The sequence below is a fragment of the Uloborus diversus genome, chromosome 8 (assembly GCF_026930045.1).
Source record: "Uloborus diversus isolate 005 chromosome 8, Udiv.v.3.1, whole genome shotgun sequence".
In the NCBI taxonomy this organism is placed as follows: Eukaryota; Metazoa; Arthropoda; class Arachnida; order Araneae; family Uloboridae; genus Uloborus; species Uloborus diversus.
This window is the reverse complement of record NC_072738.1, coordinates 4834882-4862013: the sequence shown is the minus strand read 5'-3', so window position 1 is coordinate 4862013 and position 27132 is coordinate 4834882. Positions and strand designations below refer to the sequence as shown.

The following is a 27132-nucleotide window of genomic DNA, read 5'->3' as shown; positions in this document are numbered from 1 at the left end:
TGTTTTCGGGGCGAGTGAAATTGAACACTGCAGGATATCCATCCATATTTCATATAATTCATTATTTTTGTACTGGCTGATTATTTTGGCAAATGTAATGTCACGACTTTCAAAATGAGTAGCAATGAAAATAGAAAAAATGAACGAGCTTTTAAAGCTTTTTTTTAAAAGAATGAAACACTATGCACTCTTTTTTTCATTATGTTTTACACATCAGTCTGGTTACATTACCTAATTTATACTTACAAACGGGCTGTTTCTTGAATGCAAAAACTTAGTCCTAACGTGCGAATTACGCATTCAACAATATTCAAAACCTGCGTAACAGAAAATGTATACTACTGACAAAACAATGTAAAAGTTTCACAATTAAACAAACACTCATCAAACTATCTCTAATTCTTGTTGAGGCGCTAAACATGAATATTACCTTCAATTGTAAACAATACCTTCTTTTTATGTAGGCAATCAACTTGTCACCATTGTTGAAAACTATATAATTTATCTTACTGTTTAATAATAATAATAAAACAAAAATAAAATAAAATAAAATAAACAGATGACTTGACTTAAATCTAAGAAAGCATCAAAAACCTGCATTTTTTAAAAAGTTTAATTTGCCAAAATCCTCCATACATCCTTGCTTAAAGTTCAGCATTGAAATTTTTTTTTTAAATTTGTTAACAAAATCAACTTAATAACAACCAATCTTTCTCACTTTTTCAGTTTTTGGCAAGAATTAAAAAGCAGACAATAATTGGTAGACATGATCACTACGACTTTTCATATTTTGGCAACAATTAAAGAGCAGAAATAATTGGCAGGCATTATGACAAGGAAAGTAACTTAGAGAAGTTCTTAAATAAATTAAATTAAAACACTTGCACAAGAGAACAGGTTTAACTCAAGTATGAATTATCATATGTCTCCTCAAATTTGATACTTTACAGAAAACAGTTTAAAGTTCAATACAAATCAAACAATGATTTTTTTTGTTTTATCTATTACACGACTTCTCAGACTTGAAATGTTGAAAAAGTTTTTTGCCACCACTTCTTTAATTTGAAAAATTGGAAAACTTTGTTTCACAAGATTCACACCGATTTAATTTCACATCCGGGTAAATCGCTTCGTCAACAGCTCACTAGAAAATATGCATTTGAACTCAAATCACAAAAGATTGATTTGGGGGGGGGGGGGAGGATTGGTCTTTGTGAGTATGCATTTTTTTAAAGCTGTTGCTCTAGGAAATGCCATGAAACAACATTGGTAAGAAAACAAATTTTCACCAAAGGAACTATAAAATGCATTGCATTTAACTTTCAGCAGCTGTTTCTTCTTCAAACAGCATTCACAAGAAAAAGTTTTTTATCCGTGTGAACTCTCTATTGTATTTTCAAGCTTGGAACCTCAGACAATTCTCTTGAACAGAATTAAAATTTATGGTTCTAAGGCATTTTTTCTCCAGTATGCACTGTGTACCCTTACATGGGTTTTAAGGTTGAACATAATTAAAATTTATGGATTTAAGGCTTTTTTCTCCAGTATGCACTGTGCACCCTTACATTGTTTTTAAGGTTGAACAGAATAAAATTTATGGTTCTGAGGCATTTTCTCCAGTATGCACTGTGAACCATTATATGGGTTTTAAGGTTGAACAGAAAAAAATTTATGGTTCTGAGGCTTTTTCTCAAGCATGCACAGTGCACCCTTATATAGTTTTTATGGTTGAAGCATGAAATTTTTTTAAAGATAATGGCTTTTCACAAAATTAACACTAGCATGTGTTTTTGAGTTGCGTAGAATTTTTTCTAACAACTTTAAGAAGAATCTGGTTTTTCACCAGCATGAACTTTCATGTGAACTTTCAAGCTTGTAGCATAAGCAAATCGCTTTGAACAATGTTCACAGATTAATGGCTTTTGGCCAGTATGGATTCTCATATGAGTCTTTAGATTTGAAGACTGACCAAATGCCTTTGAACAGTATGCACAAGCAAATGGCTTTTCACCAGAATGAACCCTCTTGTGTTTTTGAAACGAGGAGAAGTGAGAAAACTGCATGGAACAGGATTTACACGTGTATGGCTTTTCACCCGTATGGACTCTCAAATGCGTCCTCCAGTGGCCTGACTGAGAAAACTTCCTTCCGCAATACTCGCATGAAAACGGTTTTTCACCAGTATGGACCCTCATGTGACTTTTTAGTTGCGAGGAATCAGAAAATGCCTTCGGACAATTGTCGCAAGAATATGGCTTCTCGCCAGTATGGATCCTCCTATGCCTCTTTAAGATATTAACTCGAGCAAATGACTTTGAGCAATATTCGCACGAGAACGGCCGTTCACCAGTGTGCATTCTCTTATGTTCCGTTAATTTGGAAGGGTCAGAATATGCCTTGGAACAGCTGTCGCACGAGTACGGCTTCTCACCCGTATGAACTCTCAAATGTGCCTTTAAAGCTGAAGAGTTAGAAAATGACTTTGAACAAGATTCGCACGAATAGGGCTTTTCGCCAGTATGGATCCTTAAGTGTCTTTTTAAGTGCCCATTGCATGTAAATTTTTTTGAACAAACTTCACATGAGTAGCGTCTTTCGCCAGTATGGACTCTCTTGTGTCTCTCTAAGAGGGTGGCTTTGTGAAAAATTTTTGAGCAATGTTCGCATGAATATGGCTTTTCGCCAGTATGGACTCTCATGTGACTCTCTAAAGTTGAAGGACGAGAAAACGCCGCTGAACAGCATTCACACAAATAGTTTTTTTTGCTAGTATGACCATTAATATGTTGCTTTAGTTGTGAAGCTAAAGCGAATGACTTTGAGCAGGATTCGCAAGTGAACGGCTTTTCGCCAGAATGAACTACCATGTGATTCTTTAGCAATGTAGCTTGAGAAAAGGCCTTTGAACAATAATCGCAAGCAAATGGCTTTTCACCAGTGTGCACTCTCATATGACTCTTCAAAGCTGAAGCCGCAGAAAATGTTTTTAAGCAGCAAAGACAAGAAAATGGCTTTTTGCCAGCATCAGTATGGACACTGAAATGTCTCTTTAAATGTGAAGCACTGGAATATTTCTTGAAACAAACATCACAAGAATGAGATTTTCCTTCTGCATGTACTTCTAAATGCTTCTTCAAAGCTGCAGAGGTATAAAACGCCTTTGAACAGTTTTCACAAGGATATGGTTTTTTGCCAGCGTGCGCTCTCATGTGAGTCGTTAAGTGTGAAGATTGAGTAAAGGTTTTGGAGCACTGCTCGCAAGAATACGGTTTTTGGCCAGTGTGGACTCTCTTGTGTATCAGTAAAGCTGAAGTCTGCGAAAATGTTTTTGAACAGCAATCGCACGAGTAAGGTTTCTCACGAGTATGGATTCTCATATGGATCTTTAAATAGGATTTTTGAGAAAATGCCCTCGAACAGCGTTCACAAGGAAACGGCTTTTGACCAGTATGGGTATTCATATGCATTTTTAATTGTCCAGCTTGAGAAAATGACTTTGAACAAGATTCGCACGAGTATGGCTTTTCGCCAGTATGGACTCTCAAATGTATCTTTTGGCCTGAAGCGTTAGCAAATGTCTTTGAACAATAGTTGCAGGCATAGGGTTTTTCACCAGTATGGACTCTCAAATGTGTCTTCAAAGATGAAGCTTGAGAAAATGACTTTGAGCAATGCTCACACGAATAAGGCTTTTCACCAGTATGGACTCTCAAATGCGACTTTAAGCCTGAAGCATTAGCAAATGACTTTGAGCAATGCTCACATGAATAAGACTTTTCACCAGTATGGACAATCATATGTTTCTTTAGGTCTGACGAGTTAGAAAAGGGCTTTGAACATGATTCGCACGAATATGGCTTTTCACCAGTATGGATTCTCGTGTGAATCTTAAAATGGTGAACGAGAGAAAATGACTTTGAGCAATATTTACAGGAATATGGCTTTTCGCCAGTATGGAGTCTCATGTGAGTCTTTAAATGTTGACGGAGAGAAAATGACTTTGAACAAGATCCACAGGAATATGGTTTTTCGCCATAATGGACTGCTTTTATGTGAGTCATCAAACCTGAAGATTGAGCCCATGTCTTTGAACAGAATTTACAAGCGTACGGTTTTTCGCCTGTATGGACTCTCATGTGTATCTTTAACTGCGAAGGGACAGAAAATGATTGCGAACAATGCTCACAACAAAACTTCTTTTTACTGGCATTGATTTTTATATGAGATGCCATACTTGAATAGAACTGAAATTGTATTCGTACAAAATTCACAAGATTTAAGACTTTTGCATAGCTGTGTTTTCAAATGTTCCAAAACAAAACAAAAATTTCATGCCAGTACTCATTTGTAGATATTTTTGAAGGCAATGAGCTTCTTTAAAGCAAGGGTTGCAAAAGTGTTCAATATTTTCAAGCTGTATTCACCAAGTAAGCCCTTTAATCATCAAATAAGAAAAATGTCAAATTTCTTCGAGGACATAGTGTAGTGAAAGTACAAAATCGAATGCCTTAAAAATATCGTGTATACATGTAGACTTTCAATTGTTCCTCCTCCTTTCCATTAAAAACCTTGTAGTCAGTTTACAAATGGGAAAGACAGCAGTCCCTTCAGATAAGCACTTGAGATGTTTTGTCCTTTAATTCAGTGACTTTTTCAATTTCTTCAAAACTTAGTTTAAATCCTATACAGCAAATTAAGCATATATTCAGCCAATTCAATGTTGCACAAAATTATCTAAATGACATGCCAAAATATGACACCTTAAATTACTGATTATTGATCAGAAATAAAATCTTGACTAAATACTTTACAGAAATCAAAAAAGTAAGTTTTCAGTAAAGTTTTGTGTTGCGAAAAAACTTGGATTTGTTTGTGTTCATACAAGCTTGCTTCTGTTGGTAACAAAATATTAGACTTGAGGATAATGGTTTTTTCAGATACCACTCTACTTTGCCTGCAATCACATTATTTCATAAAGAAGATCAAACTGGAAAACATGCAACATCACAGTAGCTAATTGTTAGAAAAAGTACTTACAAATGGTAAGTTCAATGTCTCTTTCTTATTTGTACATTAAATACACATATTTGTAAAAAGCATACTGATTAGGGTTCTTTTAACAATATTCAAGTGAATCTATCTTTCTAGACACAAATATGATTCATAGTTTGGAAGTGTAAATTTAAACAGTGTTTGACATACTTATTTACAACTTCAGGTGGGCTTCTGGAATCCAGCAGTTTTTTATATTCATTATTATCTTCTGCTCCAGTTAATTGCCTTAGTTCCTAAATGAGTAACTCTTCAGTTTTAGTCTTGAAATTAAAACAACTTTTACTTGGGATGTATTCTTATGATGATTTTGTCCCAACACAATTCCTGAACTGTTTGTGCATGAGTAGGTACGTGTACGCATGGTGTATTAAAATACAGCTAAAAGACTTAATCATACGGCTTGAAATCCAATGTCAGGCAATACAGATTGTTACTGAAAAGAAACGTAAAGAATTAGAAAACATTTAAAAAATAGCTTAAAATGAACACAAAGAAAGAAATATGAGCGGTGAAATATCATGTAGATTGATTTCCTTAAGCAAAAAGTAATTGGACTTTTGACATGGCAAAAACAAGATAAATCAAATTGAGTGGATCAATTTTTTTAACTCTTAAATGATTTTGAACTATCTTAAAGTACAATCACCCAATCTGATACACGTCTGCAACACGTACAAATAATTTTATTTTATATACAAGAAAACTTCTCAGGAAATAGATACTTCATGTTATTATGCGTAAAAATGTCTTACTTACGCAAATGGATTGAGCAATATAAAAATATATGTTACTGCAAAAGTTTGCAATCTGGTAAATAAAGACATTAGCCAGAGAATGCCAACATTCACATACCAAGACATTGGCAAAAAGCTGAACATTTCTGGTGAATAACTGGTAAAAGACCACATTTCTTTTTGGTTCAGAAAAAAAAAATTTTTTTTTTGAAGGGGTTATGTGGTTACTCCAGGATTTTTTTTCCAAACATTATTTCCAGACATTACACTCAAAATTGTTTGAGAAGGGACCACATAAAAAAAACCCATTCATTTTAAAAGGACTTTCGTTTATTTGTAAAAGAATTTTGCCAACTGAGTCCCAATCTGACTGAAATTTTCATATACCACAAAATCGCACAAAAAAAGATTGCCACAAAAACAAGTTTGAGAATATTTCAAAATAGCAATTAGCATTATTTTGAAAAAACGATACCCAACTTTGAACAGATTTTTTTTGAACTCAAAGTCATATACAAAATTGTAAATTGAAAAAAAAAAAAAAAAAATGTAAAAATATAATTTGTTCTGAAAACAGCATTAATATGATGCAGAATTTTTTTTAAATCAATACAAAATTCATTCATTAAATTATAGGCAACGGTACAAGTTATGAATTTAAAGAATTTCTTCTTTCTTTCATTTTCAGTTAACACGTTGAGCGCCATGTCAGCCATCGGTGGCTGACACTAGACTTTCCGTTTAGGCCGCGTCACCCATCGGTGGCTGACAGCGTGTAACATGAGAACTAATTTTACACTGTTTTACGGAATTACAGAAAATTTATTTAAAATTTACTTAATTTGGTATCATTACAGGATTAATGGGATTCATTGTAACATGGCAAACATAAAAATGGTTTTCCTTCACAAGTATCACAAAATGTTACAACACGCTTGGTCTTTCTCCTTGCCATCACTCTACCATCTTTTCTTACATTTTTGTCATAACATAATTTACAGTACTTTCGAACTTCAGAGACTTTTCCCGATTTTTTTTCGAGTTTGTGTTTTTTTCCGGATCTTCTTGCAATTCTGCTCGGTGGAATGTTTTTTTTTTGTCACAACTTGTAAGATGGACTGCTAATTTTTTCCGAAATTCGGTAATGCTAATTTTCTGCTTCGTAATATTTTTATATAGAATGTAACTATTTACAACCGTAGTATTTAATAACAATTCGAAAGCTAGTTTTCTATACCATTTTAGAGACTTGCGTAATGGATTGTTGTAGGCGTTCATTTGGTCGGATAAGTCGACAGCTGACTTTTGTCTGTTGTAGTCTACTATAATTTGTGGCTTGATCTGGCCTCCTGATCGGCATTCAACATTCACCATTTCTGACGAGTGCTTTGTCGATAGAACTAGGATGTCTTTCTTATCTTTCCACTTCAAAATAGTTATCCCCTGGTTATTTTCCTTTGCTATTATTTCTCCTCGTTTTAATTTTGTTGAAAGCACTTGGTGCGAATTTCCTCTTCGATTTGTACTTAATGTTCCCACTAAATGGGTGTTTTTACTAATTAATTTTTCGGCTAATTCTAAACTTGTGTACCAGTTGTCCGTATAGAGCGTGTGCCCCTTATCAAACAAATCTTCGCAAAGAGACATTACAATATTAGTGGGCGTAGTTTTTTCTTCTTCTAAAGTTTTCCCTGTGTATACGCGGAGAGCATAGGTGTATCCCGATCCACAGCACAACTTAAATATTTTAATTCCATATTTATGGCGCTTTTGTTTTAAATACTGCCTAAATACAATGCGGCCACGAAATGGAATCAAGGATTCGTCAATACATATGTCCTCGGTCGGATTGTAATATTTTTTGTAATTGGTCTCCAAAATGTCTATAATTGGTTGTATTTTATATAAACGATTGGAACCATTATCTTTTTCGTTGTCTACAAAATGTAGCATTCTTAGTAATAATTCAAATCGCTTCCTTGACATGACCGCTTTTGTAAACGTTTGCAAATAGGCAGGATCATTAGACCAATAATGATGTATGGCCGGCAATTTTACTAATCCCATCCATCAGACGAGTCCAAAAAATCTCTTTATTTCAGACCTACTTGTTTCTGTGAGCATTATGTGTAGTGAAATTTAGACTTACTACACCGCTAGTAGAAGTGAATTTGCAAAGAAAATGTCCACAGCTTGAAGTTGGAGAAAAAGAAAAACACGTGAAGCATTTATCCTCAAGGAAAATCTGTATTTATTATCCTCAAAGGATTTCTTAAGTTGACGAACAACATCTTCATTGATATTTAAAAAACATTTAGAAAAATAGACAAAGATTAGCCGCTAATATACAACGAAACATTAAGTTTACGAACATGCTGATTCCAAGGAATATAAGGCATTAACGTAACACACAAAAATAGGCCTAAAGGCGTTTTATAACTTTAAAATTGACATCACGTTGTATAACGCCCTGCCAGGAGTAAAGAGCACTGGCAGACATCACGAAATCACGTATAACACATTTTGCGGCTATGTGAGGTGAGAGAGAGAGCGAAAAAGATCGCTCGAAGTATTTAAAGTCTTCACATGGCTTTCAAATTAAGAATATGCAAAACACAAGATGTGTTGCCAATGCAAGAAAGTTAAAGATATGTTGCCAGTCAAAAAGTAACTCAATCAAAAAAACTTCTCACGGTTATAAGATACAATGAACTGGTGACTCGGTTCACCCAAAAGTTCATTCATTTGACTGAGTCATTGCAACCGATCGCACACATGACTTCACAACGTGATGCAATGTTTACATCGAAAAAGGATTGATACTGCATGATGCAAAAACGTATTTTTAATGATTTTTTTTTTCAAATTAAGTGATTCTTTCACTTTTTGTGAAAGTTTAAATTAAAAATCTAACAGTTTCTGTCCACTTTGCCAAGCGCTGCGTGTATCCAGCTTCTATTTTCTGTGCTGCATATAAATTTGTTTGTTCGGCAATTTGTTCGATCAGTTCATCCGGCACAAATAATTGATAGCTGGTTTCTACGGCTATATCTGATCCTATATGCTCCCTTACAAACCCCGAAGGATGTGTAAATGGCACAATCTTTGGCTGATTGCCCCTCGGGTCATGCCATTCTTCAACAATCTCCTCCTCCTCGTCGGAGGATAAAAATACATCCATTCTAGGCCGTTTTCTAGCAAAAATAATTTCACTGCTGCTGTCGCTTTCACACTCTCGGACTGACATTTTGACGCTCAGGGCTAAAGAAAATTTTTGTCTGCACGGAGCCAAGAACTGTAATGAACTGATTTGTCCTTCAATACCAGCTCTTCAATCGAAGCGGCACGCGTGGCCTGAACGGGATTGTCTTACAAATACGCGTAGCGCTCAACGTGTTAAATAATATTTATATACACAATTATCCAGCGAACTACAGATTTGCGTCACACTAACTAACCTTTCTTTATAATTTTATGCTGATTTTAAACAGGACGCAAATTACAATTACATGAATAGCAGTTTTATTTTATTTCCAACATTCAGTTTTTAAATCTGTTCTTCTTTTTCCTTCAAAATTTCTTTATAACAATTCAATTTCAATCTTGATCCTTCAGAAAAAGCAACCTTTATATTACAATGCACCGTATAATGAGTTACTAACTCTTAACAATAAATTTTTTTTAGAATTTATGAAAATTGCAAAATTGAAGAACATTTAAAAATTAAAGTATCATGAGAACAAAGTCATACTTACCAGAATCTGTGAAATCCATCATCATTGAAAAATTGATAAAATCACTGGACGATTGAAATAACAAGATACAAGTTTGAAAATGTACGAGTATTGCAATTAAAATCTATTGCTCTAAATGTAACAAAAACTTAAAAGTGATGTTGACGATATGTATTTTTTTATTTTTACAGTTAAAAGTGACTGAACCTCTCTATCATAAAAGAAAAAGAAAAAGTATCACAATCCTTCTTTGCTTCCATGTGCACACTAAATGCAATGAAATACATCTTCAAGGTGACAATATTACGAGAAATTCTATCACATTTATCCAGAATTTGACCATTAAAAACATCTAACTACAGTCAAACTCTGATATAATGGGACTATCAGATAGCATTCTATGTTGGCGTCATATTGAGTTGGGCGATATATCTAATTAAAAAGTAAAAGATTATTCATAAAAATGTAGAATTTGGTTACGGTAAGAAATAAGATCAAAGTAAAGCAAACACTTCAGGTTCGAACTGTAAGGGTCACTCATGAATTTTGAGCGTAAGAAATTCAGAGAAATTAAAAAGGTGGGAAATCATCGAGAGTTTTTATACACATAGATTTTATACAGATATTTTTATCTAATGACTTTGTCAAAAAATACATATGAACCACAAAGTGTTCACAATATTTAAATACATAAATTAGTTTCAAAAATTAAAAAGTTAGTGTATTGTACATTCAGTATTTTACACTTAAAATGATTATGAAATTAGAATAAATGAATAATTAAATACTGTGAAGCACCGTTTATACGTTTCTCTTTTATATGTTTTAAACACTTATACGTTTTTTGAATTGGTCCGTGCAGAGTCTAATGCACACAAACCTCTTCCTATTATATGTTTTTTTCATACAGTCCCTTCAAAAACAAATAAACGGTGCTTCACTGTACATGAATAAAGGTTTTGAATAAGAAAAACTTAAAAGATAAGAAAAGCCTTTGAACAATGCTAAAGATTCATTCCTTCAATTACAACAACTCGAAAGAATCATTCTTTCACCCTCTGTATAACTGAGGGAATGACAAATTCGTAAAATTTGATCTAAGTAGATAGAATATTTGTTTGTGTACATGATTAGTCTCAGAAATCAATCAGGTCTCAGTCTAGGACAAGAAAGTGACTTATGATTATTCTGTTTTGATGCATTATTTTATTTCATTTAGCTTTTAAAAATGAAGTGAGGGTATGGCAAATGTATCAGAACAACAGAATGTGTGTCACAGATCTTTGAGGAGGTCTGCAGTCTATTTCGGAATTGGCAAGATTCTTTTGTTCTTTTCTTCCTGAATGCATTTCTCAAATTTAAAGCAGGAAAATATCATAAAATACACCGCCAGCTCAGTTATTCCATCCGAGGACTGCAGTTTTAAGCTTTTTAGCACTCATCAGCCCGGAATAGGAAGTAACTGAGCTGGAGAAAAAAAGCATCTTAACACTAGAAAGACGGAAGCGGTCATTTTGACCACAAATGATTTTCAAATGCTCATATTTGCTGCGTTTAATTTTCAAACTCTTTTTCCTTCATTGACCTTTCCTAACTATTTATTAAGAACTTACAACAGTAATTTTTTCCCTTTAGGATTATTATTATAGTCGCTATAAATGTTTATACCTAGAAAGACTGACTACGGTCATTTTGACCGCTAAATGAACCTTTCTTTATGCATCCGTTTTCTTTTTTTTTCTCTTATCAGTTGTGTATACTATGGACTATTGTTAGTTGTCACAGTGAGTAATGTTCTTTTTGAATGAGTAGTACCTGCTGGGTCAGGTTTAATTCTTTGAACTGTTAGGAAAATGCGAAATACCTGCTGGTTTCATGGTTTCAGTTTTCTGCTATCTACACACTGCACAGGGGGCAAAGTTGAGAAAGGTAAGTTTGAAAAGCATGTGACTGGACACGTGAAATTACTTTGGGTCCAAAAAGAAGTAAATATAAACAGGTGAATTCCAAAAATGTTTGCTGGAATTGTTTTGTGCACCAAAACGTGTGCTTTGCTTGAAGCATCGACGTTTATTTTCTTCGGTGATAATGAAGTGCTCAGTCACATAATTATCTTCATGATGTCAAGAAGAACCGTTGACAAGCAAAACTTATAGGAACATTAACTCCTGAAACTGTTGCAGATTTATATCTAAAACAGATTATGGTTCGAATGAACAATCTGACTTATCTGAAGAGAAATATATTCCTTGCGATGAGAATAGTTTGCTTTCATGAGGTTATTGCGAATATTTTTTGGAGCCTAGATTTGCAGAAAAGGATTGTTCTTCTGAGTTAGAATCAGAAGGAACCTCGCTAATAAAAACTGATGCTCAAAATATAAAAAGTAGTGAAAGAAAAAGGGAAAGGGTCCGACGCCGAAGAAAAAGGGGGAAATTTCAAAAACAGAACTCCTATTTCTCCAATTTCCTCCACTGATCAATTTTGCTGCACATAAATAAGTATCTAACTAAGAAAAAATGTTAAAATAGTGTGAAATTAAATTATGCGGAAATAAAACTACAAGCATTTGTTCTAATTGCCAAAAAAAAAACTGTTAATGGCTAATATACAGGTGACTCGATAACATATTAAGTATTGCGAAATACTGTAAAAGATAGTAATGCACGGTATCTTGCAATATTAAGATATTTTTAAACCAACACATGCATGGTTGATTATAGTACTTGTTAGTTATTACATGCTAAGAAAATTTCCTCTTTTTTGTACAAATTTGCTCTTTCTCAATGCCAATTGTGTAAAGCATGTGTATTTCACTTGATCGAACATAAAATAAAAAAAAAGCTATTTGAGACTCATTTGCAGACTATATTACGATTAAATTGTTAAATTAAACTCTGATATGATGATACAACTTTTTTCTATGGTTAAAAATCCCGAAAGGAGGAAATTTCCAATCTTTTAAGTACGGCGGTCAAAGTGACCGCTGCTCGTCTTTCTAGGTATACGTAAAACGCCGTCTTTCTAGTGTTAAGGGAGCCAAGAGAGCCAAACAAACCAAAAAGGGCGCCTAAATCAATGTAGGAGTCCTCAATGGCTAAGACACCAAAAGCACTGGCTCTTGCAGGTACCTGAGCCTCGGTTTTCTATTTTATTTAGAAGCGTTTAACTTATTTATTTTGTAGCATTTTATTTATAACTAGTGGTACCCGCACGGCTTTGTCTGTAATAGAAAAATTAAAAGGTCTTCTGGTTCGCCTGTATATTTACAAATAATGTATGGTGAATTTTCTCGCCAATTAGCTTCAACCAATGTTACAGTTCTACGTTATGATAAATTCGTATCTCGCCAATTGGCTAGTGCGTATGTTACGGTTCCACGTTATGATAATTTCGTAATTTACTCGTTCATTTTATGATAATTTTGTTCTTAAATTAGAATAGAAAAAGAACCACATCAAATTTTCGGAAAACCGCACTTAGGTGCACACCCACATGCTACAAACTAACTTTGTGCCAACTTTCATGAAAATCGGCCGAACGGTCTAGGCGCTATGCGCGTCCACAGAGATCCAGACATTCTCCGGACATCCAGACAGAGAGACTTTCAGCTTTATTATTAGGTAAGATTTTCAATTTAGTATTTTACTTTCAAGCATTCCTTTTTCCTGATTCAGTGTTATGAACCAATCATCTGAATTATTTTTCAGACTAATGAGTGTTATGGCCAGGTAAGGATCTATAAATTTCGGGCCCCCCTGCAAAAGCTGAGCAAAACTCCCTAACTGTCTACTTGATTGTTATGTCACTAAGGGCCATGGGTTTCTTTTGTGGTGTGCCCCCCCCCCCCAATTTATTGCGGATTCTGTGGGTATGTTGCAGATCCAGGCCTGGTTATGACTAATATAAGGTTGGTCTACCTGAAAGACTATTTGTGGGTTTTTTAATCTCTGTTGCAGACTCTGCTACTAGGGAAATGCGTAAGAAACGAAGATGATTTAAAATTGATTCCAGAGACAAGTTGTGAGCAGATTGAACACGAAAATATGCTGCAATGTTCTTGTGCATCAGAAGCTATAAACTACAAAACCTTATCCAGTGAAGACAATTGAGAGATAAGCTCTGTTCGGAAAAGGTATTCAAGTCCCTAAAAATAGGTAATAAGTTAAAGCTGAACCTCAAAAAATAGGCAGATCACCTTGAAGCAAAAACATCATTTGTATCATTTGCAATAGGTTATCTATTATTATTTTGGAATGGATAGGATTAGCAAGACCATGCCTCTTACTATTCGGTGCTCTCGGCAGATTCTACCAATGACAAATGTTTTGCTTCAAGGTCATCCACCTTCTTTTTGTGGTCAAGCTTTATAAAATATTTGTAATCTATAACGAGGACAATAAATTGACTTTCTGTGAGCATGACTAATTTAAAATAATTAGGCAGTTACAGTAACAAACATTTACATTCAAAAATGTAATACACACTAAAACATATTTGCTGATTAAGCCGTTACAAGATATTAAAATTTTTTAAAATGGACTCCTTCCAATCTGATACATCACTTACTGCAAGATTACACCATTACACGAGCCATGGTGGCCTCTTCTGGAATGACCTTCAGGGCCTTGATGCAAGTCTTTTGACTCAGTCAGGTGTCTCAGAATTATCAAAATGAGATACTTTCATGATGGTTAGCAAGTAAAGTAGCAGACAAAAGGAAGTTGAATACAGTAGTGTCAAAACTGTAGGACAGCAGAGGAATAGTTGAGACCTTTGAATGTCGGTCAAGAGACTGGAGATTAAGGATGGATACAAGGGAGGGGCGATGGGGGCGATCGCCCCCTCCTTGAGCCGAGATGAAGGAACTCTCCTTCGGCATATTTCTGATACCGGAGTTCCAAAAATTTAATTTTAGACGGTCTTCAACAATTTTACGAAACAAAGGGCTCTCCTTCGGAATTTTTTCAAAACTGAGGCTTGAAAACGCAATTAAGCTTTAGAGATAAGGATCCGTTTGGAACTTTCTACAGGAAGTTTTTTGAAGTTCCAAAAACAATTTTAGACAATATTAGATATAGCTCTCCCCCGGAAAGTTTCTTAAATGTAATCCGAGAAAGCCAATTATAGGACATTTTTGGTGAGCTTAGGAGGCGAATGTTTGGGAACATAAATATCTGAAATCAATCGCCCCTCCTTGAATGCTCTCTGGATACGTCCTTGCTGGAGATCAGATTTGCACTTTTCACACACATGTGATAATTCATCTATTCACCACAATCCCTTGAACAGTACTTTTTGGATTTTTTTATTTCTGTGCCATTCAAGGAACAGGCAACAGGCACCATGAGGTCATGATTTTGGTCACATTTTCATCTGTGGAGGTAGTTGATGGCTTTGAAGAGCGGGATTCATTGCAGATTTGTTTACTGCGTTCAAAACTCGTTTGCGTCTTTAAAAATCCCTCCCAACAGAAGGAAAGATTTGCCCTTCCAGTCTGCTCAGGTGACATCCAAAGGATATTTAAAAGTTATAAAAAATATAAATATTTCCAATTAGGAAAATGTCCTCAAGTCTATCAATTTTCAATGAAAATAGAGCATATTGTTGCAGGGGGGGGGGGGCATTTAAATATGTGTTACAGACAAATTTTATACATAAAATGCATTCAACATTCAATTTAGACTTATCCTTTAGTTTAAAAGTTTGTTACACAACAAAAATAAAAAGGAGTCTTTTCTGAAAATTGTATTAAACTCGGTTTTTGTATAAAACATTAAAAGTTTTTTATATTTTTTTGCAGCAGAGAAGGAGAGGGGAGGGAGACCACAAATTACTAGAGTAAACTCCGGATTATCCACAGAATAGGGTGGAACGGTAACTGCAGATAATCTGAATAATAGGTAAAAAACAATACTAGTGCATACAATAGCTTAAAAATGTGAATAACACTCACACATACATTTAAATTATAGCTAAGAATGATTAGGGGAGAGTGGGGCATGTTGAAACATATGAGTTGGTAGCCATTTTGGAAAAAGCAGAGAATTCTGGTAATATTTATCTGGTGCCTCTTAAGCACAGCTGGGATCCATATTAGTTTCAGAACTCTAGGTCTTCAAGTTTTTCTGGCAGATAGATATTTGGATTCTGAAGCATGGCAAGTAAATTTTTCATATTCAGTAAAATATTAATTTACTTACACTGTTTCAACATGTCCCTTGTTATCTCTGCTTGCACAGGAGTGTATAAATATTAGTTTTTAATCTCTTTATTGAAATAGTTATATTATTGTAAATACAAGTTATACAGAGGTGGGCACCCCTGCGTAACCGACACAACAGTCAAAAATCAAATTATTGAAAGAGTACAAATACAAAAGTGACGACCAGCAACAGGCTCTGGGCCCAGCTAGATTGGTCCTAGTCAATTTACAATCCCCAGTGAAGATCAATGGCCCTCTTAAAACTATCTCTAAATTAATTTCTAATTAATCTAAAAAACCCTTGCTCATTACCACCTCTTCCGGTAAGCTGTTCCAAGGTTCCACTACCCTGCTAAAATAATTTTTCCTAATATCCATGCTAACCTGAGATTTAAATAGCTTAAAACAATGACCCCTTGTCCTGTTTTCAGTGCTAAACTTCAGCCCCGTAACATCTTTCATTTTAATAAATTTAAACAACTTCCCCTCGGTCTCTTCTTTGCTCAAGACTACATTTTTAGTCTTCTAAGCCTGGAATCATAGTCTGAATGAGGAAGTCCATTTATTAGCCTTGTAGCCAGCCTTTGAACCCTTTCCAATACATTAATATCTTTCTTAAGATAAGGAGACCAAAAGAATCTTTAGAACAAAGAGAACAATAGAAGAAATAAAAGCCTTTCACTCCATTGCTGCATCCCAGAGAAAGCTTAACCTCTCAAACCCAGTTTGTTTAAATAAAAGTAAAAAACAGAAGAGCAAGGATGTATCCTCCGAAAGTGACACGGATGAAGAAATTGAGTGCGATTTCACTACAGAAGACGATGATTCTGTTGAATTTGATTCACCAATTTGTGAGGATAAGAAACCGCAAATTAATGAATTTGTCGTGGTGAAGTTTGCCACTAAAAAGAAAATTTTACACTTTGTTGGCATTGTAGAAGGAGTTAAGATGATGAAGTTGAAATTAATTTTCTGAAAAAGAGCAATGTGAAAAAGGTTTTGTATTCCCTGATAAGGAGGATCGTGGATCATACTCCTATGAAGATACAGTCGGACCTTAATACATCGAAGTTGCAAATTGCAGGAAAAAAATTCGATGCATAGAAATTTCGATACATGGAAACAATCTTATTTTATCATAAAAATCTCTTAAAACATTAAAATTAAAGCTAATTTTCGTGCATGAAACCCAATTTCTAATTTATATGAGCATCGGATTAAACGAAAGTTAATAACTGAAAAATTAACAGAAATTACATTTTTGTAATTCATACATCTTCATTCTCCGGCAGTTCAACTTGATTTGCAGCATGAGGGGATTTTCGTTTTGACAATGTAATCGAGAGAAAAGTAAAAAAAAAATCAATCTACTTAACTTGAATGATTTTTAGTGAAGCTTAAAAGACTAGGAATGATAATCAACAGACAAAAAGGATAACTTGAAACTGATTTTACAGTGTTACAGGTTTCAACTAAGATTTGAAATATACTTGATGGAATTTAAGAACTCCAGAATGGAACAACGACCTATCTACACACCCCTCAAACTCAGATTTCTTATGAGTTTCTTAGCAACCTTTAGTAAACATAATTTTCTCCCCTAACCTTCATTTTTCACGAGACAAACGGTCTAAAGTGAAAAAAAAAAAAAAAAAAATACGAATGTCTCGAAATTTTTTTCGATATATAGAGATGTTTTCGATATATAGAAACAATTTTTCTATGTAATGAACATTGAAATTTGTTGGGATTTCGATATATAGAAAATTTTGATATGTGGAAGTTCGATATATGGAGGCTCGACTGTATTTGTCTTATACTTCCACCCCCTGACCCAGTTGTACTGACAGGTGTGCTAGAAAATTGGTATCCATACTCATACAATATGTCAACTTATAAAGGCCTGTAAAAATTCACATTGTAGGGCCTATCAGCCTAGTATATTCAGTATTATCTGTAACTTCAAATCTGGATAAGTAAATATTCTATAATTAATTTTGTAATTCATTCAACTATGTTCCAACTTTCCCACACTATATACAATAGACTAACAGTTCCAACATGCTCCATGGTGGGGCATGCTAGAACAGTTTGTCTATGGTTATATTATCACTCAGAATTTTCAGCCACGTGAACTTTTTAAAAATTATTTCATTTTAAATTGTAGCCAATACTTGTAGCTATAATATAACCCTTAGTGGTTTAACCAATATCTTTTATGGAACAGAAGGTAAAAAATGTTCCAACATGCCCCACTCTCCCCTACATTGAATGTGCCAGGAATGCCACTGCTTTTTTGCAAATACTTTATGAATGAAGTGTTAGTGGTTCCAGTAATCCGTTTAAATTTATTTCCAAAATCAATTGGAAATAATTATTTGAAATAATACAGCCATTGTATCATACAAGTTACTTCAGAAGTTTATGCCCTACTCGCAGGTTCTTTATTTCTGGCCGACTTGGTACATAGCATAGTATGTACCAAGGTATTGTAGCATATTGTAGCACTGAGCAAAATGTCACTAAACTAGATTTGATATGAAATGCCATGATCCTCGTGAAAGAAGCACAAAAACCAGAATGTAAGAAAATTGGCTTTTATAAAAGAAATAAAGTTAAAAAAAAACAGCACTATTTTGAATTCCAGCACATATGTGGCAGTGAGAAGCAAAGGGATGTAAGCAGACTTTTTAATGTTTTGAGAAAAAATCATTTGAAATTCAGATCTTGATAGAGTTTTTTTTTCTAAATACTGTTTTACACAGCAGCACCTGTAAATACTTTTTTCCACATCACCCCGCCACTTAGGTTTTACCATTCGGGGGGGGGGGGAGGGGGGTCTGCGTAGCTGCCCCCCCCCCCCCACATGACTGGGATCTGTGGTCAGACACCTGTGGATACTTTTCTTCACATCACCCCACTTTTTAGCAATGCACCTTAGATTTTACAGACCAGGGGGGGGGGGTACCTGAAGCGGGCACACGGATGGGATCTGCGGTCGGAAGTTGTTAAGTCGCCATGTACGGTATGATACTTATTGCGTCGGGGAAGGTCCCTCTGCTGGACGTCAGTCCAGCTGGGACACTAGCACAGCCAGAAATACCTTCTAGAAGGGGTTTTTTGATCAAAAATTCCTTCTGGAGGGAATTTTTTGATCAAAAAACCTTCTGAAGGTTTTTATTTGATCAAAACAGGCCTTTCTTATGCATAAACTGCTGTAATAGAATTTGCATTTACGTTAAAATCATTGCCTTCGGGGAAGGGGAGGGTGTTTTCACCCCCAAAACCTCCCTCTTGCTGCGCCACTGAGCTGGAAGTTTACCACTTAATGTGCGAATCTTGCCCACCATGAGATGTGGTATTGCTCCCGGCACCTCGTTGGCGTGTCATGATTCCCTGACACCTGTGGACACTGGTTCGACTCTTGCTGCGAAACAGAGGAGAGGTTCTCCTGCCATTTGTACAGGTTAACTCGAAATGTTTAATTCTGGCACTTTAGCCCTTTGCTTCTAACTGCCTAAATATGAAAAAAATGTTGCAGGTTATCGGTGCACTTTTCCCAGATTTTAAGCAAGAACTATTCCATCAGGATTCTTGAATTTCCGAGGTACAAACAGAAAAAAAAAAAAAAAATTGACAGGGTTCTCAAAGTCAAAAATTACCGATTTCTTTCTTATTCATTTCGAATGCACAAAATATTATTCAATATATATAACCAAGCAGTTTGTATCACATAGTATTTATTCAATTATATCATTTGCTTTGAAATAATTATTAGCTTTGATATCATAATAGCTTTAAAAGAACGAAAAGAGGAGGGGGAGCACAGTATAGCTATCGTTACCTTCACTTTAATCATAAATTCATTTCGCAAGGTTTCTATTCCCCCTAGACTATTTAATGCCTCCTTAACAAGCAGGTATTAAATAATACATCAATTTCTTCATGATTGTACATAAGAGCTAGGCCATTTCATGGTTTTTCCGAAATTGCTATACAGAAGTTCATGATAAGTTATAAGCCTTAAGAAACATTTTACGTAAATGGCTATTTAAAACCCTCGCTAAACACATGTAGGTTGAAATCATAATAATTGTCAGTAAGGTCACTTTGTTAAATTGATATCTCAATGAGATTTGGGAAGGAGCCACAGAAAATACGACACGGTCGCCATCTTCTCACAAGGTTTCCCTAAAAAGGATTGGTGCAGCATCATTGGAACAGCTGAGTGACCATGATTCCCTTTTGAGTTTTACTAAGACAATTTCAGCACTCTTATACCAGCATGGGATGTTCATCACAAAATATTACTTATGTTTAAAAATTAGCAACTAATTTGTGAAACCTATCCCCCTCCCCCTTTGGTAAAGTTTAAGTGTTTTTTTTTTTTTTTTTTTGAGCAATCACGATTGCTTATTGTTCTCACTTGACTGTTTTTGGCCTTCCGATGATTTTATTTTCCACCAGCACCCTCCGCAGCATCACCGTTGACCTGCTCCTAACGATGCTGCACCTCTAGCGAAAGCGAAAACCGTCTCCAGGTTTCGTCAATATCCTACACTTACACGCATACATACACGCACCAACACACATATACATATATACACCTACACACATACATACACCTACACACATACACACTCATGCCTGCACACAGACACAAACACATATCAAGGGCGGATACAAGGGAGGGGCGATGGGGGCGATCGCCCCCTCCTTGAGCCAAGAAACTAGTACTTTCTTCAAGTATATTTTCAATATTAAAGTTCCAAAAACGCAATTTTACATAATCTTCGATGGTGATAGAAGAAAGGGAGTTGCTATTCTTTGGAATTTTTCCGGAATCGAAGTTTTGAAAACGCAATCGTAGCCCATCTCTTATTACTCTGGGGATAGGGACTTGAACTTTCAATAGGATTTTTTTTGAAATTGAAGTTTTAAAATCTCATTTTTAGACGATTTTAGATGATAACTAGGTATAGGTTCAAAGGCTCACACTGAATATGTTTTAAAAGAAACACAACTATAGGATACCTTTTTTTACATAAGGGTAAGCGATGGGGTTCAGTAATACACTCCTTTGAAAGTTTTAAGAGATTGAAGTTCCAAAGAGTGAGCAGTAAAAAACAATCGCCCCCTCCTTGAACGTTTTCTGGATCCGCCCTTGCACATATGCCTACACACGTACACACATACCCCCCACACACCTACACACATACGCACAACTACCCACACACTCATGCCTGCACACAGACACAAACACACATGCCTACACATATACACATACCCCTACACACAAACACACATACCCCCCACACACAAACACACACGCTTACATACACACACACTCGTGATTGCAAAAAATATAATTTGAATTAAAAATGACAAAATTCAAATTAATTATTATTGAGCAATCACGATTGCTTATTGCTCTCATTTGACTGTCCTTGACGTTACGATTCCTTTTTCAGCTCGGACCAGGGCTGCAGCACCACCGTCCACCGGCGGCGGCGCGGCTGGTCCTGACCACTGTTCCCCGAAATCCACTTTTGCTGGGCGGTGGTGTCCATGTCCTACACACGCATGCTCATACACAGTCGCCTACGCGCGCACGCCTTTACACACATACACACGCCTACGTGCACACACGTAAGCCTACACACACAACTATACCACAACTATACACACGTAACCACCCAGGAAGAGGGACATGCTTGGGGGGGGGAGCCGTTTCTAGAAACAATAACTCTAATCAGTAGGGTCTTGTCGTAACTCGTGATTGCGAAAAACATAATTTGAATTCAAAGTTTCGGAATTCAAATTAGTATTTTTTATTTATTTTTTTTTTTTGATTTCAATAAAATTCTAATCACTTAAAACTGCTACAATATCCTTTGCAAAGTTCTCTGAAAACCCATGGTAAATGACCACCAATGCATGCATGAAACAATGACCCCAGGTCCCATTTACCCAGGGCCGTCCGAAGAGCTGTCGCCCCCAGAGCGAAATGTTTCCTGGCGCCCCTCCCCCCTCCACCTATACATACAGAAAAATCGAGTTAATTATAACATCAAAGCATCGTAGGCATGAACATGTCATACTTGCATTTTTTAAATATTAATAAATAATACAGTCAAAGGGCTATGGATCATACAAATTAAAACACAAGCAATGAATATTTTTGTAATATTTATTAATTAATGCCCCAAAAACTTTTCCAAAAATTGAAATGTTAAAAATTCAAATTTTTACGCTGCAAAATTATAACCCACAAAATACAAAAAAAAAATAAATAAAAACAATTAAAACTCAATTAAGTACTCGTATTGGTGGGAACTATACAAAGGAGAAGTGCTTTATGTTTTATTCTAAACAGGTATAGTCTCAGAATTTATCTCCTTCAATGATATAAAGGAAGCAAATGTTTTGGAGCCCTGGGAGAGAGGAATAATTTTGCAATGATTCTCTATTTTGAATATCTATGATTGTATATCTATGATACAAGAAATGAGGGACGGCCCAATTTTGTGGGGCCCCGGAGCGATTGCCCCCATTGGCCCCCCTCTTTGCACAGCCCTGCATTTACTATAAAGCTATCTGAAATTAGTTTTTTTTTTCTTTTCACCCACTGAAATAAGATCCCGGGCAAACAAAAGCTACACTAATACATTTCAAAGCTGCCTCAAAGTCTATTCAGGAGTACTGTTTTTTAGCAACTTTTTAACATGTTACTGTTCACTAACTCATTGCTTTGTTATTTTTAAACCTAACTACAGTAACAAACAATATAAATTGTGCTGTGGACCCTTGCTGGTGAGATAAATTTACTATATCTATCAGTTCACTATTCTGACTGAGTTTCTAATAAAAACAAAACTGCAGTCTCTAGATGTGATATCATTGGATTTTCTCTGTAAATATTATACTTAAATAATCTCTCATTTTATTCGTTCATATTTATCCTTCATAATTGTCAAAACTACTTTACATGTGCTTGTAAATATTGTACAGTAGATGACCGTTATAACGCCGACCTATGTACCACGCAATTCTCTATAAACCGCACAACTTTTCAGAAGCAAACAATAGGTTTTAAGGTTAAAAAACTCCCTCTGTTTTGTCTTGCAAACATAAAAATTGTTAGGAAAATGAAATTTTGAAACAGTTTTTCAGCTTTCCATCTTAATTCAAAGTTTTAAAATGAAACTTACTGTTCACAGTAAAAAGAAAATACCAGCAGATGGCTCTTGAAAATGTAGCTGTTATGCAAACGATGAAGCTAGCAGAAGTGCAGGATTTTGATTGTGAAACATATTTATTTGTGAATAACTAATTGTAATATTGGTGCTTTAATACTCATTGCAGATAAAACTCCTTCTGAAGTGCTAATATATAGATATATTCTGAATATTAGTTTCAAAATTTGTGAAATGATCTATATAACGCAAAATCTTGTATAACGCAAAAGCTCTGGTCCCAAGGTGTGCGTTATAACGGTCTTCTACTGTACATACACAAGTGGCCCTGAAAAGATTCCCTTTTTTGATATATTTTCCTCCTCCTCCCCTCATACCTACAATGATCTGTTCCAACAATGACTCAATCCCCTCACACCCGGCAAAAGAGCTCACGCTCTCCACCGAAGTTAAATCATGATCCGTATCCGTAGATGTGATAACTGGTCTGTCCGGTATATAGCATGTAAATGTAAATGGACTTTTTTGAAGAAGGAATTTTAAACACTTTGCAGGGACTGATTAATGGCGGGGCATTCGGGGGCCTGGGCCTGGAGCACCAAATTTCTGTCATCATTTTTTTTCTTCTTCATTAACTCTATTATCAAGAGTATGAAATTTGACCGCAAAACTTGATTATGAGGACATCATAGATGAGTTTACTACAAGAAAACAAAGAAGAAAATATATAAAGAGAATCATTGATGTGCAGAAAGCACATTATGATTTACCTTTACCATTTGTATCATAGTTTTTTCCATCTGCGACAGCAAAAAATTTTCTAACATAAAACCATAAATTCATTTTAGATTTATATTAAATGATTTCTTTGCAAAACATCTTAATAATAACTTTTTTTGTATGAAATCGATATTTTAAAGTTTTCTTCCTATCAAAGTAATATCTAACACTTACCTTCATATATATATTTTTTTTGGTGCGTGTCCGGGGGGGGGGGGGGGGCACCATATTTGTTAGTGCCCCGGAGCACCCAGGTGTGTAAATCGGTCCCTCACACTTCATACAAATTATGAAGTTAATAAACCTTTCAAAAGCAACATTTTGTACAGGATTGGCCTATTAAAACCTAGGGAAATACTAATAGCCCCTGTTCATATGCTGGCAAGAAATAACTTATTCTTACTAACAAACCTACCTATATATTTTACTTTATTATTATGTATTAATTTGTATAAATACAGAGTGCATCAGTACAGCGTTTATAGACTTTCAGGGCAGGTAGATTGCACCAAGACAAAGGGAAAACACATAGCAATGCATGGTCAGAAACGCTTTCAGGGGCCAATCCAGGATTTTTTACTCGCTACATATTTTTGTGAAAGTATTGTATCATTCTATTTTTGGGAAAGTTTTTTTTTTTTTTTTTTATCATCAGCACTGTTTTTGTGAAATTTTAGAAAGAGGTATCCTCATTTTTGTAAAAGAGAAGTAGAATAAGTGAAATTTTAGTTCCAAAAGTGTAAATGTCATCTAGTATTATTTTTAACAGGTTTTTTTTTTGGGGGGGGGGGGAACTAAAAACCTAAGAAGTACAAAAAATACCATCGTAATTTCAGCTTAATGGGCTATGTACTGTGTACAATATAGGAAATTATGAGAAAAATAGTTTCTCGAAACAGATGTTGAAAGATTGCGATAATATTGCATAAATACACTTTGGCGAGAAACAGCTAAAAATTTGTTAAAATACTGCAAAGAGGTTTCTATTTAAGCAATTGTTCATATAAACCAGCTTAGAATTCTATTTTATGAGTAAATTTTGTTTTAAACAGAGAATCAAATTTTATATTTTAAAATGCAAATTTTTGAAATTTTTGAAGTTTTTATGAAGTTACTGATTTTATTTCTTGATTTTTGTGAAAGTACCGATTTCAAAACAAGATTTTTGTGAAGGTACCGAAAAACGGTAGCAAAATCAGCCTCTATTGGCCCTGGCTTTCCTGGAGCGATAGTGTCGACAGATAGCACAAGAAAGACAGAACACAAATAAGAGGAGAAAACATGTTTATTGTTTTTAATGCAGCAAAAATATTGGTAAGTTTTTGTCTGGTGTACACGATAGATGTTGCTTTGTAAACCGAAGCATTTAGATGATAGTGCATGGCCACGCAATTTTTGTTAAACCGGGAAGCCCCCCCCCCCCCCCATTTTCACTCACGTTCCATCTTCAATGTGCTGGAGATGTGAGGCATGCATCACGGCCCGGGGTCATAATTTCGAGCACCTACTTTGGTGACCATTGTTGGCTCCTTAATGCTCCTTTTTCTCAGTTTTTTGCTGTACTAAGGAAAATAAATATTTTCTTCTCTTACTCGTGTCTTGTCTTTTTGGTAATTTGTGTCATCACTACCGCACAAGGAAAGCGCTTCCGACCATGCATTGCTATGTGCTTTCCCATCGTCCAGGTGCAATCTACCAGCCCTGAAAGTCTAAACGCTGTTCTGATACAGCCTGTATGTTATTACATGCTAGCTACGTCTCCTGGCTCTGCACGGTCCACCTCGAAAATAAAAGTTATGTCAAGTGACGCATGTTCAATAATCAGGCTTAAACAAAAAAAAAAAAAAACAAAAAAATCAGTAAAATTTGGAGGCAGGTTTCGAAAAAATAACTAAAAAGTAAACATTTTAAATCCCTTGATTACAGGAGAAGCCTTTGAAACAAAACCCAGAATTTTTTTTCTCATATTCGAGACAAAAAAACGGCAACACATCTTTTGTCTCAATGATTTTCTTCACACTATAAATTTTAATACAAGCATTGTTGGGAAAAGTTGAGATAAAGCATTGAATAATAATTTGAATGCAGGAAAGCCTTCGAAAAATAGGGATTTTATGTTGAAATCTAAGTGTCATAATTAATAGTTTTTAATTGATATCACTGCTAATTATTATCAGAGGATTATGTTAAATAGCTAAACATAAAGACAGGAAGATAACAAATCCATCGATATCTAGTTCGGTGGTCAGTTCCTGTCATTTGGGAGAAGAAACTTTGACATAGATGACTACATAGATGCATGGTATATACATAGATACATATGCTCAGTTTTTAATTATATAAGATGTTTACTTTCATGCATTACAGATAAATGAAAAAATTCAATATCTATCAACCCAAGATAGAATTTTGCACAAAATCAGCAGTTTTCGTTAAATTAGATGAAAATCTAAAATTCTGGAAAACTACGATAATTTGGCGGAAAACTCGCCAAAAATGTTGAATTCAATAAGTTATCTGCAGGAAGTTTTAGATTTACTTCAAACTTAAAGAAATCTGCAAAGTTTGTGCAAATTTTATTTTGAGCTAGAAGATATTTGTACAAAATCGGCAGTTTCTACAGAAATTTCATTTTTTAATTTGAAAAGATCAATCAGGGTAATATTTTTTTCAAAAAATGCATTTCACAGATAAAACAACAGGGTCGTTCCACGTCCAATCAACCACAAAAATGGGATTTTAACACCCACCGTCTCGGAATTTGATCAAACTTGGTATACTTCATCCCTTTATGGTTACAAGCAACCCCCTAATTTTTTTTCTTTCAGTATCAATGCGTTTTGATTTTACAGCCTTTTGAAATTTGGCGATTTTACATTTTTTGTCATTTTCGAGACACTCAAACTGAGATGTTGTTGTTTACGAAAAAAATTATTTCTTGGTAACTAATGCTATAATCTTTTTGAAAATTTTTACACAAAATAGAAAGACTTTGAACATGTTGATAAAAAATATTTCAAGAATCTTAGTTTGCACAAATTTTTTTTAAAAAATTAGAAAATTGAAAATTTTGAATTTTTTTTTCAAAAAAAGATGTCGGCAAAAAAATGAATTTCAACAAAAGGGTCAGTTTTAAAAATTATGATTTTTTAAAAAAATGTTCATGAATATGTACTCTAACTTATCCTTACAGAAAAGAAATTAAAAACAGAAGTATAATTCACCATGTCTATTTGAAAATTCCAGATTGAGTGGGTGGGAGTAAAGGCTATAACAACAGCCTGACTAGCAAATGATTTTACGTCAAGGGCACCCATAAGCAAAATTTTAAGGGGGGGGGATCAGATATTTTCCCCATGTGTGATTTAGCTATAAATTTTCCCCATAGAAACCGATTTCAATACAGATTAGAGTTGTTAAAATTCGAC

The 27132-nt window shown here is 34.9% G+C and overlaps 1 protein-coding gene across 1 annotated transcript; it reads right to left on the bottom strand.

The window, feature by feature from the left end:
- Nucleotides 1–1820: 1820 nt before the first annotated feature.
- On the bottom strand, nucleotides 1821–3797 carry LOC129227883 (zinc finger protein 721-like). The gene has a single exon (XM_054862502.1). It carries the CDS (start codon nucleotides 3795–3797, stop codon nucleotides 1821–1823), a length of 1977 nt encoding a protein of 658 aa, XP_054718477.1.
- Between the last annotated feature and the right edge of the window lie 23335 nt (nucleotides 3798–27132).

Coding starts and splice junctions, on each gene's coding strand:
- LOC129227883 (XM_054862502.1), bottom strand. CDS start 3,797: ATGATTGTCCATACTGGTGAAAAGTCTTATTCATGTGAGCATTGCTCA.